This window comes from Pseudopodoces humilis, chromosome 14, assembly GCF_049639895.1.
Source record: "Pseudopodoces humilis isolate 2021_Gansu_Grassland_sample_001 chromosome 14, ASM4963989v1, whole genome shotgun sequence".
NCBI lineage: Eukaryota > Metazoa > Chordata > Aves > Passeriformes > Paridae > Pseudopodoces > Pseudopodoces humilis.
The window spans coordinates 18,651,668-18,665,305 of NC_142213.1; the positions used below are offsets into that span (position 1 = coordinate 18,651,668).

Genomic DNA, 13,638 nt, shown 5'->3' on the forward strand with positions numbered 1-13,638 from the left:
CATCTAATGAATTAGCAGGTCTGCTGAAATCATTTACTGGGCCACAATAATACATTAGGTCTCCATTGTGCTGGGTACTGTATGTGGGTAGCAAAAGGTTGGTTTAGGCCCCCAGATGTTTTTTGTAACTCTGCTGAAATTCTTAAATGATGTCACTTCACAGCCTTGTTTCATGCTTGTTTTCTGTGAATGGCTTTGAATGAAGATCCCCAGGACATAAGAGTAATGTGCAGGAGTATTTGTCCCCAGGATTTTGCACACTTGATCAGACGTGAAAAGGAGACGCTGCAGTGACTCATCTGACCTTGTAGACCCAAGAGTGCCAACAGTGGTCTCTGCTAAGGTCCCCATCACAAGAATGCAAAGCATTCCAGAAGCTTTCGTCAACAATTCTAGATAGCAGCCAGCAATTTTCTCACCAGTGTTACATAAAATGGACAGGGAAAGCAAAAGGCTAATCGAGTAAATTATTGCAAACTGCTTATGGAGTCTCTTTAATTTATACCTAGCAATGTAAACCCACTGCAGGAATGGTACTGCTAAGGATGGCTGTGATCGATTTTTTTATTTTTCATTTTATATATTTCATTTTTAATAAGGACAGCTTTCAGTGCTAGAATATAATATAATATATATAAGAATTCTTCCTATAGCAGAATTTCTATTACATCAGGCCAAGGTTTTGGCAATACTGAAAGATTTGCTGATATTTACTTGTAAACTTGTCAAATTGCAAGTCTTCCTTCTAATTAAAACCAGGACTTTTTTCCCTCAGAAACGTACTGCCCAAATTTAGGCAGGACAGATAGATATAGGTCATAGCCATAGCGCGTTACCATCTCTAATTGGAAAAATTCATTTAACCATAACAACAGATAAAGGTATTAGGGAGGGATTTAAAGGAGGATAATGAGGTAAAAAACTCCTAAATGGCAATCCTGTATAATCAGGAAGGAGCAGGCAGTGGGAGAGGGCACCCTGGAAACTGAGCTGGGGCAGCAGCGCTCCCAAGGTGCTGGGAGCAGCAGCCAGCACTGAGAGCAGAGCACAGCAAGGACACAACCTCTGTGCTGCCCTACCCAGCCCAAGCACTCACATACATCTAATTAATGTCTCCTTAATGGAGAAATAGCTGGGCTAGAGCTTGGGTTTTGTTGTTTTTTTTCTGGGAGGGGGGGAAGGTCAGTTTGTTTCAATGTCTAATTTTATATTGGAAGCGAACTCCCTTGTTTGCCCTCTGAAGGCAGCAGCTGAGGCTGATGTGTCTCAGGGGGGCAGCAGTGCTGGACGGAAGTGGCCTGCCAGGCCTGCTCTGGGATTTGTTTTCTTTTGATTATGGGAAAAGTAACCCGAGATATTTCTGTGCATACAGAGCATTCTTAATGACTGACAAATCTGTTGTCAAGTAGGCGCAAGGGGGAGGTGCCATCTTGAAAGATGACACAAATATGTTTGAATTTGGCTTAAAAACCCAAACAAACTTATTTTTAGTGACTTCCAGAATCTTCTACTATCAAAACATGGAAAAAAATAAAAATGAGATAGTACACAGTTAAACCTGGCCTTGCTGTGGTGGGACTTAGTGGAGTTCACTGCAGTTCACAGCAGCAGGCACAGGAGGGTTTCCTCCACAGTGTCCCAGATAATAATTTCTGATCTCCTCAGGCAGGAGCACAGCAGAGCTGGGGGGTTCCTTACACAGCTGGGGGGGCTCGATGAGTTCTTGTGCTGGCCCTCAGCTTCCAGACATTTTGGCAGAGATGGGGAGGAACTGGAGGTGCTGTTCTTGCCTTTCTAGTGCTCACTTTCGTAGCTGGGGAGGGCTGGGGACATTCCTCAAGGGTACCTGCTTTGAAATAACTTTAGTATTTCTGCTGGAAAAGGTCCTCTGGTGACATTCCCATGTCCTTCAAAGTTGGTGCACTTGACACCATGCAGGAGGCTGAGCAATGACCACCTGCTCTTCAGTCCAGCTCCTGGCTGTGTCACCTCTGACTCTTCCTTCCTTTTGTCCACCTTTAGTTCTACATGCTGCAGCTTTTTTTTTTTTCCCTGAGACCCAAACACAGGAAACCCCAGAGGTTTCATCTTGCTGTGCTCACAGACCTGTGCTTTGTTGGGGGAAGTTGTGGGGCACCACCACAGTCTGGTCCCCATCTTTGGCCATGGCCTGGCCCCAGGCTGGGCCCTGCCGTGGTCACAGGGGGCATTGCCTCTGCTGCCTGTCCTTGCGTGTGGATCTGCAGCTCAGATGGAGAATTTCCTCCTGGTAGAGCAGGATATTTGGTACACTTCAGCTGGAGAGGGAGTGAGGAGTAACTACTATCACACAGTGAGAGGAAATGTGCTTATGTACCTGTCAGTGGTGTTATCATCTGCCCCAACAAGTAATACTGGGAAACGTGTAAAATACTCTGTAACCCTCTGTCAGTGAATCTGATGGGACCAGCTTCCCTCTAAAAGGAGAACTTTGTACACAACAGCCTTTCAGCCCACTTACAGCTCTACATGTGGATTTTTTAGCTGCATATATTGAGTACAGTATTTACAGTGAATTCATATACATATGGGATTTGGGCTTTTTTGAGGTGGGAGGTGCTGTAAGGACAAACAAAACCTTTGCCCTCTTCACAAGCAGCTACAAAGGACAACATGCAGTGAGAGTAAACTGCCGAGACTTTGGACAAAGCAGAGACTGCTCATACACCACATCAAGAGAGCTTTGCTGTTCTTCACAAAGAGGGGCAGCTGGCACTTCGTACCCAGCCGGGCTCACCAGGCACAAGGCTGCAATTGAAGATCCAGCTCAAGAAAAACAGCAGCCTTTGGTACCTCCTCCTTTGTCCTCCCTGACTGTGCCTGCTAAGCCTGCAAGCATATTCCTGCTGCAGGAGATCCTTGGACTTGGGTGCCAATAAAGCCATAAAGCTTTTGGGAAAAGTCATATGGAAATTACTGACTGCAGTGCAGTAGCTGCCTAACTTCACACTATCTTCTGGCTCATCAGAAAAGGAAAGTATTTAACCTCTGAAGATATTGTGATTAATACAGGAAAAAAAAAAATCATCAAATGGTGAAATCCATCATGCTTTATCAAAGCACTGTCTGGTGCCTGCCAGAGCCATTGGTTTAGCAGGTTTTCTTCTGTATGTTGCAGAATAAAATGAGAATCACAGAATGTTAGGGGTTGGAATGGACCTTAAAGAGCATCAAATCCCAACTCCCCCCTGCTGTGTGCAGGGACACCTGCCACAACATCAGGTTGATCAAGGCCTTATCCAAGAAATATGAAAAGAAAATTTTGTCTTGTTCCACCTTCCTTCTTTTCTGATTCTGTTTGAATTGCACATTCTTTAAGGACTTCTGCTCCTTTTCATTTCAGGAGCATTCATGGACTCTTCCGTACAGACTTTTTTGTTAATTTTTCCCCATTCTGATGAGGCTTCTGAAAAATTATTGGCCAGTTATATATTAACTGTCAGTACATTTATTAATTTTTAAAATAGGGTTTTCTGGCTTTAAAAAAAAAAGTTTTTATCTAGAGATTTGAAAATGTGCTGTGGTTAGGTCAGCAGCTAAAAACTGATTGCAAGGAGAGTAAGTAATTAAAAAAAAGGTCACAAATATTTTCTTTTAAATAGAGAATGAAATAATATCTATAGCCAAGTAAAGGCAGATCTAAATCCAGTTGCATGTCTGTCACTTTTACCATTAACTGCATTATATTGGGATGATAGAAGAACAACGAGCCAAATAAACTGCTGCTGTAACTTTTATGGGTGAGGAATGTAGGTAGCAAATGAATTATTCCACAAGATAAGACACCACTAGAAGCAGTGGGCTGTGTCTAAAGTGACCATGATGTTTGTTGGGCCAAGGCTTGCCATTTTTACAAAAGGATTCACGTGTGACAGTGACACTGCACCGACAGCCCCAGCCTTGTGCCCAGCCAGCTTCCTCTTCTGCTTTGCTGGGAAATGCCCTGATAAGGAATGGAAAGTAAATGGTGCAGAAAGCTGTGATGCTTTATTTTCCCCTGTTCTTTTTCTGACATAGGAAGAAGTGGGAAAAAGGATGAACTCCCAGGTGAGCCCAGGCACAGCCATATGTGGAGGAGTGTCATTACCATCCTGTTGGGAGACAGGCAGCAATGCCTGATGCAGGACACCAGCCCCTTTTTTTGCTTCACTGAAGAAGCTCTGTGAAAAAAGTTTTGGGAGCCATGTCCACTGATACAGGTAAGTGCAGTTAAACATGTGGCTTGAAGGTACTGCAGATAACTCTTGTTATTCTCTCTTTGGCACTGCACCCTGCCTCACAGGCCATTTTAATTTTCTGCCCTACTCTGTTGTGTATCCATCCATAGTGTGTGAGCTTTGAAAACTTCAGGTCAAGACACCAAGGTAAGACCAAATCCCCACAATACCCAACCCTCACAGAGCAGAATTTGTCACTGCTTTATTTCCCTCTGATAGCTTGTTGCATTTGACTCAGGAACTTTTCAGCTGCATGCCTGAGATAGTAAAAGACACAGCTTTATCCAGTGATTTCCTCTCCTGTCCCAATGCCCTTGAGGACTCAGCAGGACCCAGCACAGTGCCAGGGTCAGTAGTGCCAGGCCTGCTGACACTGTTTGGGAACTGTGCGTGTCACCATTCCCTTCCTGTGCTGGAGGCACTGAGGGTGTCTCTGGCTTTCATTTCCTCGCCAGAGCAGCCAGTAATTAACTGATCAGTTGGCTTTAACATTCCTGCAATAGTTTAAATGTGCCAAATTTTTAATTAACATGTTTTTTTTGGATAGTCCACTTAACCGCTTGACTTACTGTGACTAACCAAAACAGACCTTGTTCTTCAAGGCGATGGCTTCCCAGACATGTACATACAAATGAGGGGGTTTGAGGATTTCTTTTTTCAGCTGTGATGCAAACCTTTAAGAATTTGTTCTTAAATGTGTTGCTGGATAGCTACTTAATCACTTCTGGCAAACCAGATCTCCTCATGGTCTCTTACTTATTGTACAGTTTTCAATTTGTCCTTCTCCTGTGCTCTTTGTGTGAGCAGTGATTTATATTCTCTAATGTTGTGTATTGTCTTCAGATGGGACAGAAACTGACAGCACAGGGACAGTGCAGGTACTGCAGACATGAGCCAGTTCTAAATATATGTTCTTAAACAACATGGGAACTTGCCTTTGTTGTCTCAAAGTGTTAAGAGATGGTGGGAATTGTATTGAGTGCTCTGATAGGATCTCAAATGATTTTTGAACAGAAAGAAAATATTTTTTTGGTCTTCTGGAGTTTTATCAGAAGTTATGGTGAACCCCATAGCTTTTAAAATTACATAAATCAGCTGCTGATTAGCCCAGTAGTGGTGACCAAGGAATGACCTGCACTTTATTCCAGAAACCAATGCCCTCTGTTTAGAGGGTGACATTTTCATGTCTGGCTTAGACACCCAGTGAAGACTGATGTCTCCTACTCCATGTCCAGTAGCTCTTGGTCGCTATTTAGCAAATTTAGCTAAATCTAGTGATGACATCAAGTTGGGTGGGAGTGTTGACCTACTGGAGAGTAGAAGGCTCTGCTGAGGGATGGATCAGGACAGGTTGGATGGATGGGCTGAGGCCATGGGTGTGAAGGGTCAACAGGGTAAAATGCTGGGTCTTATCCTTGGGTCACAACCACCACCAGCAGAGCAAAATGCTGGGGCAGAGGGGCTGGAAATCTGCACAGAGGGAAAGGCCCTGGGGGTGCTGGTGGCAGTGGCTAAACATGAGCCCAGGAGCACCCAGGTGGGCATCAGGACCAGGGCAATGATTGTCACCCTGTACTCGGCACTGCTGAAGCCAAACTCTGAGTGTTGTGTTCAGCTCTGGGCCCCTCACTACCCAGGACAGGGCCAGGGAACCCAGGACAGGGCCAGGGACCAGGACAGGGCCAGGGACCCAGAACAGTGCAGCCTTTGGTGGTGCTCCCCTGGGAGCCAGGGCCTGACTCACACCCACCCTGCCATGAACAAATGTTCTTTTTTCCAGTATGTGCTTTCTGCACGGAGGCCCACACAGAACAGTTAAGATTTTAAAGTATTCTGTTCTTTTCAGTCAGGCTGATTATGAGTTGGTGTAAATTCTTGCTGCATTAAGATGTCCTAGATTTTTATTAAGTACATTTGTGTTACCCATGTAGTAAGGCCCTGTTAAAATGCTTTGAGTTGGCCAGTCTTTGTGGCTTTTTTTTTTCCTTCAAGGAGGGCATGGATTGCTCATTTTGAATGAATTTTTGAAAATAACGAGTAAGAAAACAGCATGTATGTGAAGGCCCTACAGAAGTATGGTACATCTGTTTCAAAGCACCAAAGTGCAGACTGTCCCTAAAACAATTGTGGCATCTGTAACTCTTTCCATTCTGACTGTGCAGAAGAAAAATTTGCCAAAATAGCCATTGTGGGAAAACCTCTAGGAAGTTTCTTTCCAGCTGTGAAGTTATTTGGGCTTTGCCAAGCCAGGGTGGCAGAGCTGCAGAGGCCCCTCTGATGGGAGGGTGGCCCAGACGCAAAGAGCAGCTTGTGAGTGTTTGATGTCTGCCGGTCACTGGAGGGAAGAATATTCACCAGGAGAGCAGACTGGCCATCCTGATGGAAAGGAAGGACACTGGCTATGAGGAAACAAGGAAGGAACTGGCTGTTGTACTTTCTCCCCTGGCCAGCTGGAGACAAGACACCAGAGCACGTTCTGCCCAACAGACACAGCTGCTCCTGCAGGACCATGGGGTGAGGAAGGTAAATGTGACCAAGCTCCCATCTGTGCCGTGAAACTGGAATCAGGAAGATGGCAAAAAGCTTCAAAAAGGCAAAATAGATAAACATGCATCTCTTTGATCCTATCAGAGCTTTGGCCACAGTTTCTGGATTACTGTGATTTAGCAAGAATATAGAGAAAGTTCCCCAAACCAAGGTCCAAGTGCTTCAAGCTAAGTTCATAGCACAGGCAAATACTTCTCTTGTGTAACACTCCAAAAAATAATGAGAGTTTTGAAAAGGAAGTGTTCCTCAATACTGACTGTCTGACATGTGAACTAGCCAGACTAGTTAAAGCTTAATTAAAAAGTGCCAGAGTGACTAAATTCTTTTCTAAGTGCAGCTGCAGAACGTTAGCTGTGGGCATATTTTAGACCTTAATTAGTAACACTTGCACTAGAGGACCAAAATCTTTCATGAATGCAGCTGCAATCAATTAATATCAGTCAGGCATTTCTGTAGGCAATACAAGGGTTCTGAAAATTCTTTTAGTGCCCACCTAGATTAAATTAAAAAAAAAAAATACTTACATGCAACAGAACTACAAAACCAGACATAACTACAAAATGTCTTTATTGAAAAAAGCAGATTATAGCATCTAAGGTTAAATGAAACTTCTGACTTTAATATTAAATAACTTAAGATGATAGCAAGTAGCTTCTTCTTTAGATAAATAAATCTACATTTCCCAATTTTTTTCTTCAACAATCAAGGGAATCAAACACTGAAACACAAAACCACAAGTAATTCTAAAGACTAAAAGACAGAAGCACATTGAAAGGTTTTACAAGGATATATATATATACAAAAATAGTTAACTAATGTATATTTTCAGCATGTAAACTAGTTACATGATATACAAACTGGGAATTCATTTATTTCCTACAAAATAAAAATCAACGTTGGTCCAAGTTCTTGGAAGAAAACTATATTCTTTTAAAGAAAATGAAAATATTTCTCAAATGAAAACTTAATTTAAGTCAAATTATATACTCTAGTTACGGCATTAGTTACAGGATGAATCACAAACTTTTAAACTTTTCTTGAAACACAAGAAAGCAGCTTTTGTTTCCTTTAGAGCTTTGGTTTACTTTACTACTCTGGAATTTCTGGTCTTAAAGAGTTCCTCTAACCATGTTTTCCTTTTGAAGCTCCACCTTACAAAATATATACACACACGTGCACACAAGTGAAAGGAAAAGGAAAGAAACCCAAACAAACCCTCTTGGAACCTCAATTCTCTGAGTGCATTCTTTTGTTTTCAAATGAGTATTTTGGTCCTTTCTTTGGAACATGTCCTCCTGTGGACAAGGGACCCTGCACTGCCCACAGCAGCTGATGCTGGAGAGGCTTGGGAAGATTCCCTTCCTACAAGGGAAGGTGATGTGCCTGATGCAAATGAGAGCAGGTTCTTATTGATGGAACTTTATGGAAACAGTACAGTACAGTAAAGGCTTCTGAAGAACAATTGCATTGTAAGATGAACTGAGGAAGTTTTCATCTGTGTTGAACTGATTTAACATAAGAATATTCCGTAAGAAAATAATTAAAACAAGATTTCTCATTTATGTAATTCCCCAGGCAGGAGGTAAAATGTGTAGAAACTGTCACTTAGTACTAATGAGTACAACACATCAGTACTTTAGGTTTGACTTTGTTTTTCTCTTTGATTTGAAAAAAAACCCAACCAAACCTGGGAAATTTCACTCAAGCCCCAGTTTTTACAGTAAATGCTGGAAAAGCAAAGCTGTACTTCGTAATACAGTAATGGAATGCATCTGTCTGTAGAAAATACTAGAACAACTGCTGCTTTCTGGTTTTAAACAAATCTCTTATTCCATATTGACATATTACCTTTCAGAATTTTTACCATGATGACACTTAACAGATCAGACCGGCACAGAACTACAAGAGATTGAAAAATCAGCATGTGAAATTAAATGAAATATTATTCTGTTCTACGGGATGATTGTTTTGAGGAAAAAAAACCCAAAGAAATGTTCTGGTTATGTACATGTTTGAAAGTGTGCTGGCCCTTAGAAGGTATGTTGGAAACTTAAACCTGTCCCTGATGGAGGCACAGTGTTCAGGAAGGTGCTGGCAGAGGACTGGGCTGAATGTCAGAGTCAGTCACCTCCAGCTCTGTCCACTGTCAGTGTGAAGGTTTTGCCTCTCTACTGGAAAAGCAAAGCATTTTTCCAGTTCAGCAAGTAACTGTTATTTGTTCCCAGGAAGAGACCAAAATCTTCTTTCTGTATTTTAATCATCTTTTCTTAATCTGGGTCCTGTAATATATATTGTAAAGACAAGCAGGTGAAAATACCTCAAGGCTAAATGTGGTCCAAAGCAACCTCCTGCAATGGTAAAAGAATTCCATTGTAGCTGATGCTAAAAGTTTATCCTGAAGCTCTGCTGCCTTCCGTGTTTGTAATGACCTGAAGGAATTGACCTGGCCATACAATCCAGTTTAAGACATTTTTTTCCCCCTTTCTCCAACATTTGCTGGCATGTGTAGTTCCACTTCCTCCTTAGGCTGGGCTGCTGACTATGGACACAGAGAGAGTGTCAGCAAATGCAGAATTGCACGTGCACTCCTGGCCTCTCATTTGCAGGCCAGACCTCTAGGACCACAGCACAGAAATGGGGCACTGATTGCACTGTAGTTCCTTCAAATCCTGGCATTCACATTAAACATTTTAATTATAAACTGATAAATATTAACTACATAATTACTTTGCCCAGGAGCCTTCAGTAGGACAGGTTACTCTAGGCCATGGAAGTCTGGCAGAAGTTCAGGAAGCATCCCTTTTGTTCCTTACTAACAGAAAAAAAATAGTTCTCAAGAATTTTTCCTGTTCCCCTGCCCCCCACCTTTGCCCATAAGGAAATTCCAGACTATCAAAAAGTTCTGTTAAGGGAGTTAATTATTCCACTTAGGAATTAGTGGCCATTGGATGCTCTTTGTGCTTTTCAAGAGCACCACAAATGGCTTTCAAAAAGTCAATGGAGCATAAGAAACTAAACTGCAATGGTGTTGCCAAATAAGTCATTCCATCAGTCTGCATGCTGAATTTAACACAGGATCATTTCCGAACGGATCGGGCAGATTCTCAAGTGTGGAGAACTGGCATGGAAATGTCCCAGTTTACACATGCCAAGAACCTGGTCTGGTATTTCTGCTTCCTCTGGAGCTGAAGAATTTTATTTTATTGTAACTTTGAATACAGTTAAAGACAGCAATGATAAATTGCAGCTTCAGGAAGGCTGGGTCAATTCTCATGAGAATGCAAGGAATTTTTTTGACATACAGATGGTGTGATTTGTATGTAAAACACCAGCACGTGGTAGAAAACAAACCATAAAAAAAGATTCATCTAACTTCCTATATGGAAGACATATATCTCTCCCCAGAGCTCTGAGGGTACTGTAAAAGCTTATGCAAAACATGAAAGTGTGTACATTCTGTGTACAGCTAATACTTGTTGTAAACACCGATGTTTTGTGGTCTGACTCTCTAAATTACTATTCCTGCCATACTGCACTTTGTTTTCCAGTGAAGACGATCACCATAATCAGTTCAAAAGTAATCTCGAAAAGAACACAAAGCTGAAAAGGTAATACCAAACCACTGGGCCTCTCTTTAATAATGTCTCAACATACAATCATGAAGCAGTTGGTAACAAAAAAAAAAAAGTCTTGGATAAAACAAGCAGTATAAAGACAAGTGTACCTTTGCATAGAACCCTATTGAACAAAAAACAGTTTTGAAAGATGAATTCTTTAGTAAGTGCCAAATGGTCCAGTTGATAGGAATGCATTTTGAAGCCATGGCTACACAGCCAGCAATTACAGAGGGCTGCAACTACTGACCCGGCACGTGCCAATCTTTTGGATACAATCCTCTGTACTATGGGTTTTATATCAAATCCTTGCCATATTTCTTGAGCAAGCTGAATAATTAGTCTTTGGATGACTGTGGGACCCTGCAGGATGGAGAGCTGGCCTGACACTTCTTCACAGAACACAGAACACCCTTCCTTACCTTGCTGAAAACTGCCCTGGCTTAAACACCTGCTTGCTGCCTATTCCCTACTTCTGGAATCTAAGTATTCTCTAAGACCAGAATTCAACAAAACTAGCTAAAATGCAAGCATGTATCTTATCATGCTTGCTGCAATATGATAAGGTGCTAACTTTTGGAAAGTAATTCTACTCCTTACTTGGGTGAAATCTCCACTGAAGGAAGCAAGTAGGGAGTCCAGAACAGCCCTTTGTACCATTGTTTTCAGAAATGCTGCCATTTACAGTTACAGTTTAGTGGTGAATTATTTGTTCAAGTAGACTGTCTTGGTGAAAATGTCTAGATAAAAGAACATATGTACAAGATCAGAAAAGGACCCCCTCACCTCTGATTTAAAAAATAAATAGATGGTTTAGATGGTTATTACTGGAACCTCATCTTTAAAGGAACATGAAAATAATTTTTAAACTTTTGTCTTCTCTTTCAAACAGCTTATTGATCATGGAAATGTCTTTCAGAGTTCTGTGACATGCATGGGGTAGCTCGGAGGTGGATGTGATGGCAGTTTGATATTAAGGCGCCTGATATGACAGGTGTGGCAGAGCAAGTGGCCCTCTAGGGGATAACAACGATGGCCTTCCTCATCATTGAGCTGCAAGCCACAGTCCTAGAAGAAAGAGAGACATCTCAGATCAGTGAGTGACTCAGGCAGGCCTCTCACAGTGCTGCTGGTCTGTCCTGCATGGCCCCAGGAGCTCCCTCCCACCTCCAAAGCCAGCAGCCTCCACAACTTCTGGGAGGTGCACCCTGACCATCTCACACTGACATTACTGAAATCCAACAGCACAGGCTATAATAGTGCCCAGCCTTTTTTCACCACTGTTTCCCATTCTGATCTCTCCTCCATCTAATAAATGGTGATGCAAATCAAAAGCCTAAAAGCAGGCTAGGGGCTGACCCTGACAAACACAACCTGGAAGAGGCTCGAACAGAGAAGGAAATAATTCTGCAGCGAGGCGGCGAGCAAGATGTGGGGGAGCATAAGTAGAGAATGAGAGGGGAGGGGAAAAGGGGGGAGAGGTGACATATCTTACTTCTGGAGCAGATTTACACTAATTTGGAATTAAAAGAACTTAAAGACTTTAAGGCCAGTGGTCCATCTTTACTAGAAATGCTGGTAATCCCTGGGACTGGCACGTAACTACAGACAGAGACAGAGAAGCAACTAACAGTGATCCTGCCTGCTGACTCTTATGTACACTGCAATAGAGACCATCCTGATTTCCACTTGCCATCACTGTAATTCTGAGGGCATTTGGAAATCACTGAAGTTTGGTGCTCAGATTTAATGTTTCAAGGATGTTAAATACTTAGAAATTATTAACATGATCAATTCTGAGAAATCAGGGATTCTGAGTATGTATCTGTGCACATAATAGAAAGAAAAAAAAAACCAGAATAAACTGGGAATAGAGATGGTTTTACTGCTGAAAACAAATGCAAAGATTTTAAATGAACACAAAGTATAATTTTTCAGCTTTCACAGCTCAAGTTTAAATCCTCAAATTTTACAATAATGAAATAAGACTAAAAATGGGTTTTAAATTAAGCTTTAAAACTGGAATGTTAGTTTAGAGGGGTCTTAATCAAAGTATCTGCCAAAGTAATTTTCTGTGTGTTGCTACATATTATATAATGATTTTATAGCAATTTATACAAGACTTAAAATTAGAACTTGCCAATTTCAGATGCCTTGCAGATGTGCCAAGTGTTTGTATGTTTTTCCTTCTCCAAAACTGAACTCCCTTTCTGCAAGGAGAAAGCCTGCCTTGTCAGTGGATTCCAGTTTCAGAATGGGACTCCAGTGATCTGCAAAAGGGCTTCAGCTCCTCCACAGAAATCAAGTGGGGTTGCACATGGAAGAGATGACACAGAAAAGCTGCAAAGTTTCCAACCTGACCACTGACTGTGCATGGCCAGCAGGTGAGAATGACATCAAAAGCAGATGAGAAGTGGTGGTCTAAGTCATGGCAACCTTTGCTAAAGTTTTCATGTGTGTACCTCAAAATCCTGGCACTCCCTTTTGCAGCAGCATTTGGGGACAGCAGTGTACAGAGAGCCTGATTTGAGAGCATCAGGCAGTAACCCACCCCTGCTGACACATGGCTAACTCCTGATTTCTGTACATAAATGCATTCTGCCTTTCTGGGCAGATGTGGAGGCAGCTTGCTTTGCCTCAAATGGGGAGGAGAATGGGGAAATGAATAATGAAATGACAGAAAATAAACCCCCAGTGGGACATTCCAGCATAAAGTCAATAGCCTGAGAGCAGGGGAGGGAGCTGTCATCTTAGGTGAAGCTTGCACAAAGCAATAGTTGGGGGAAGGAGGAGGGAAGTTCAGCTCTCCAAAATACTGTGATTTCCTGTGCCAATTTCTCTTGAAAAATTAATAGAAATGGATGGAGTATCAGGTGTCTGTTGAAAAGAGATGGCTGACTGGATGGGGCCTTCCTTACATTTAGGTACATACTATTTCAAGATGCCCTGAATTTTGTAATTTTCTCTCTCAGTCAGCAGATTCTTTGTAAAACCTTTGTGCAACAGGGCATGAAGGCAGCACTGCTGTATTGTTGCCCCTGGTGTTAACAGGTAAGATCTGTGTGGATATTTGTGTGTTATATCAGAGTGCCAAACCGACAGCAAAGGGAAGTTTTTGGTTGATCCCAACTTAGTGAGTTTGTTTCCCTTCTTATGTTCCTGGATGCAGGACTAAGGATGAACTCAGGTCTCCTCTCTGAAGCAAGAGCGCTAATTCCACA

General features: G+C 42.1%; 1 protein-coding gene across 1 annotated transcript in view; it reads right to left on the reverse strand.

Annotated features, from left to right (window-relative positions):
• Positions 1–10,526: 10,526 nt before the first annotated feature.
• The window catches only part of WTIP (WT1 interacting protein), a 78,439-nt gene continuing 75,327 nt past the window's right edge, over positions 10,527–13,638 (reverse strand). The window contains exon 8 of the mRNA XM_005530127.3: positions 10,527–11,485. Within this exon, the coding sequence (XP_005530184.1) occupies positions 11,333–11,485 (153 nt within the window). The 3' untranslated portion in view covers positions 10,527–11,332. The remainder of the gene's footprint in view (positions 11,486–13,638) is intronic.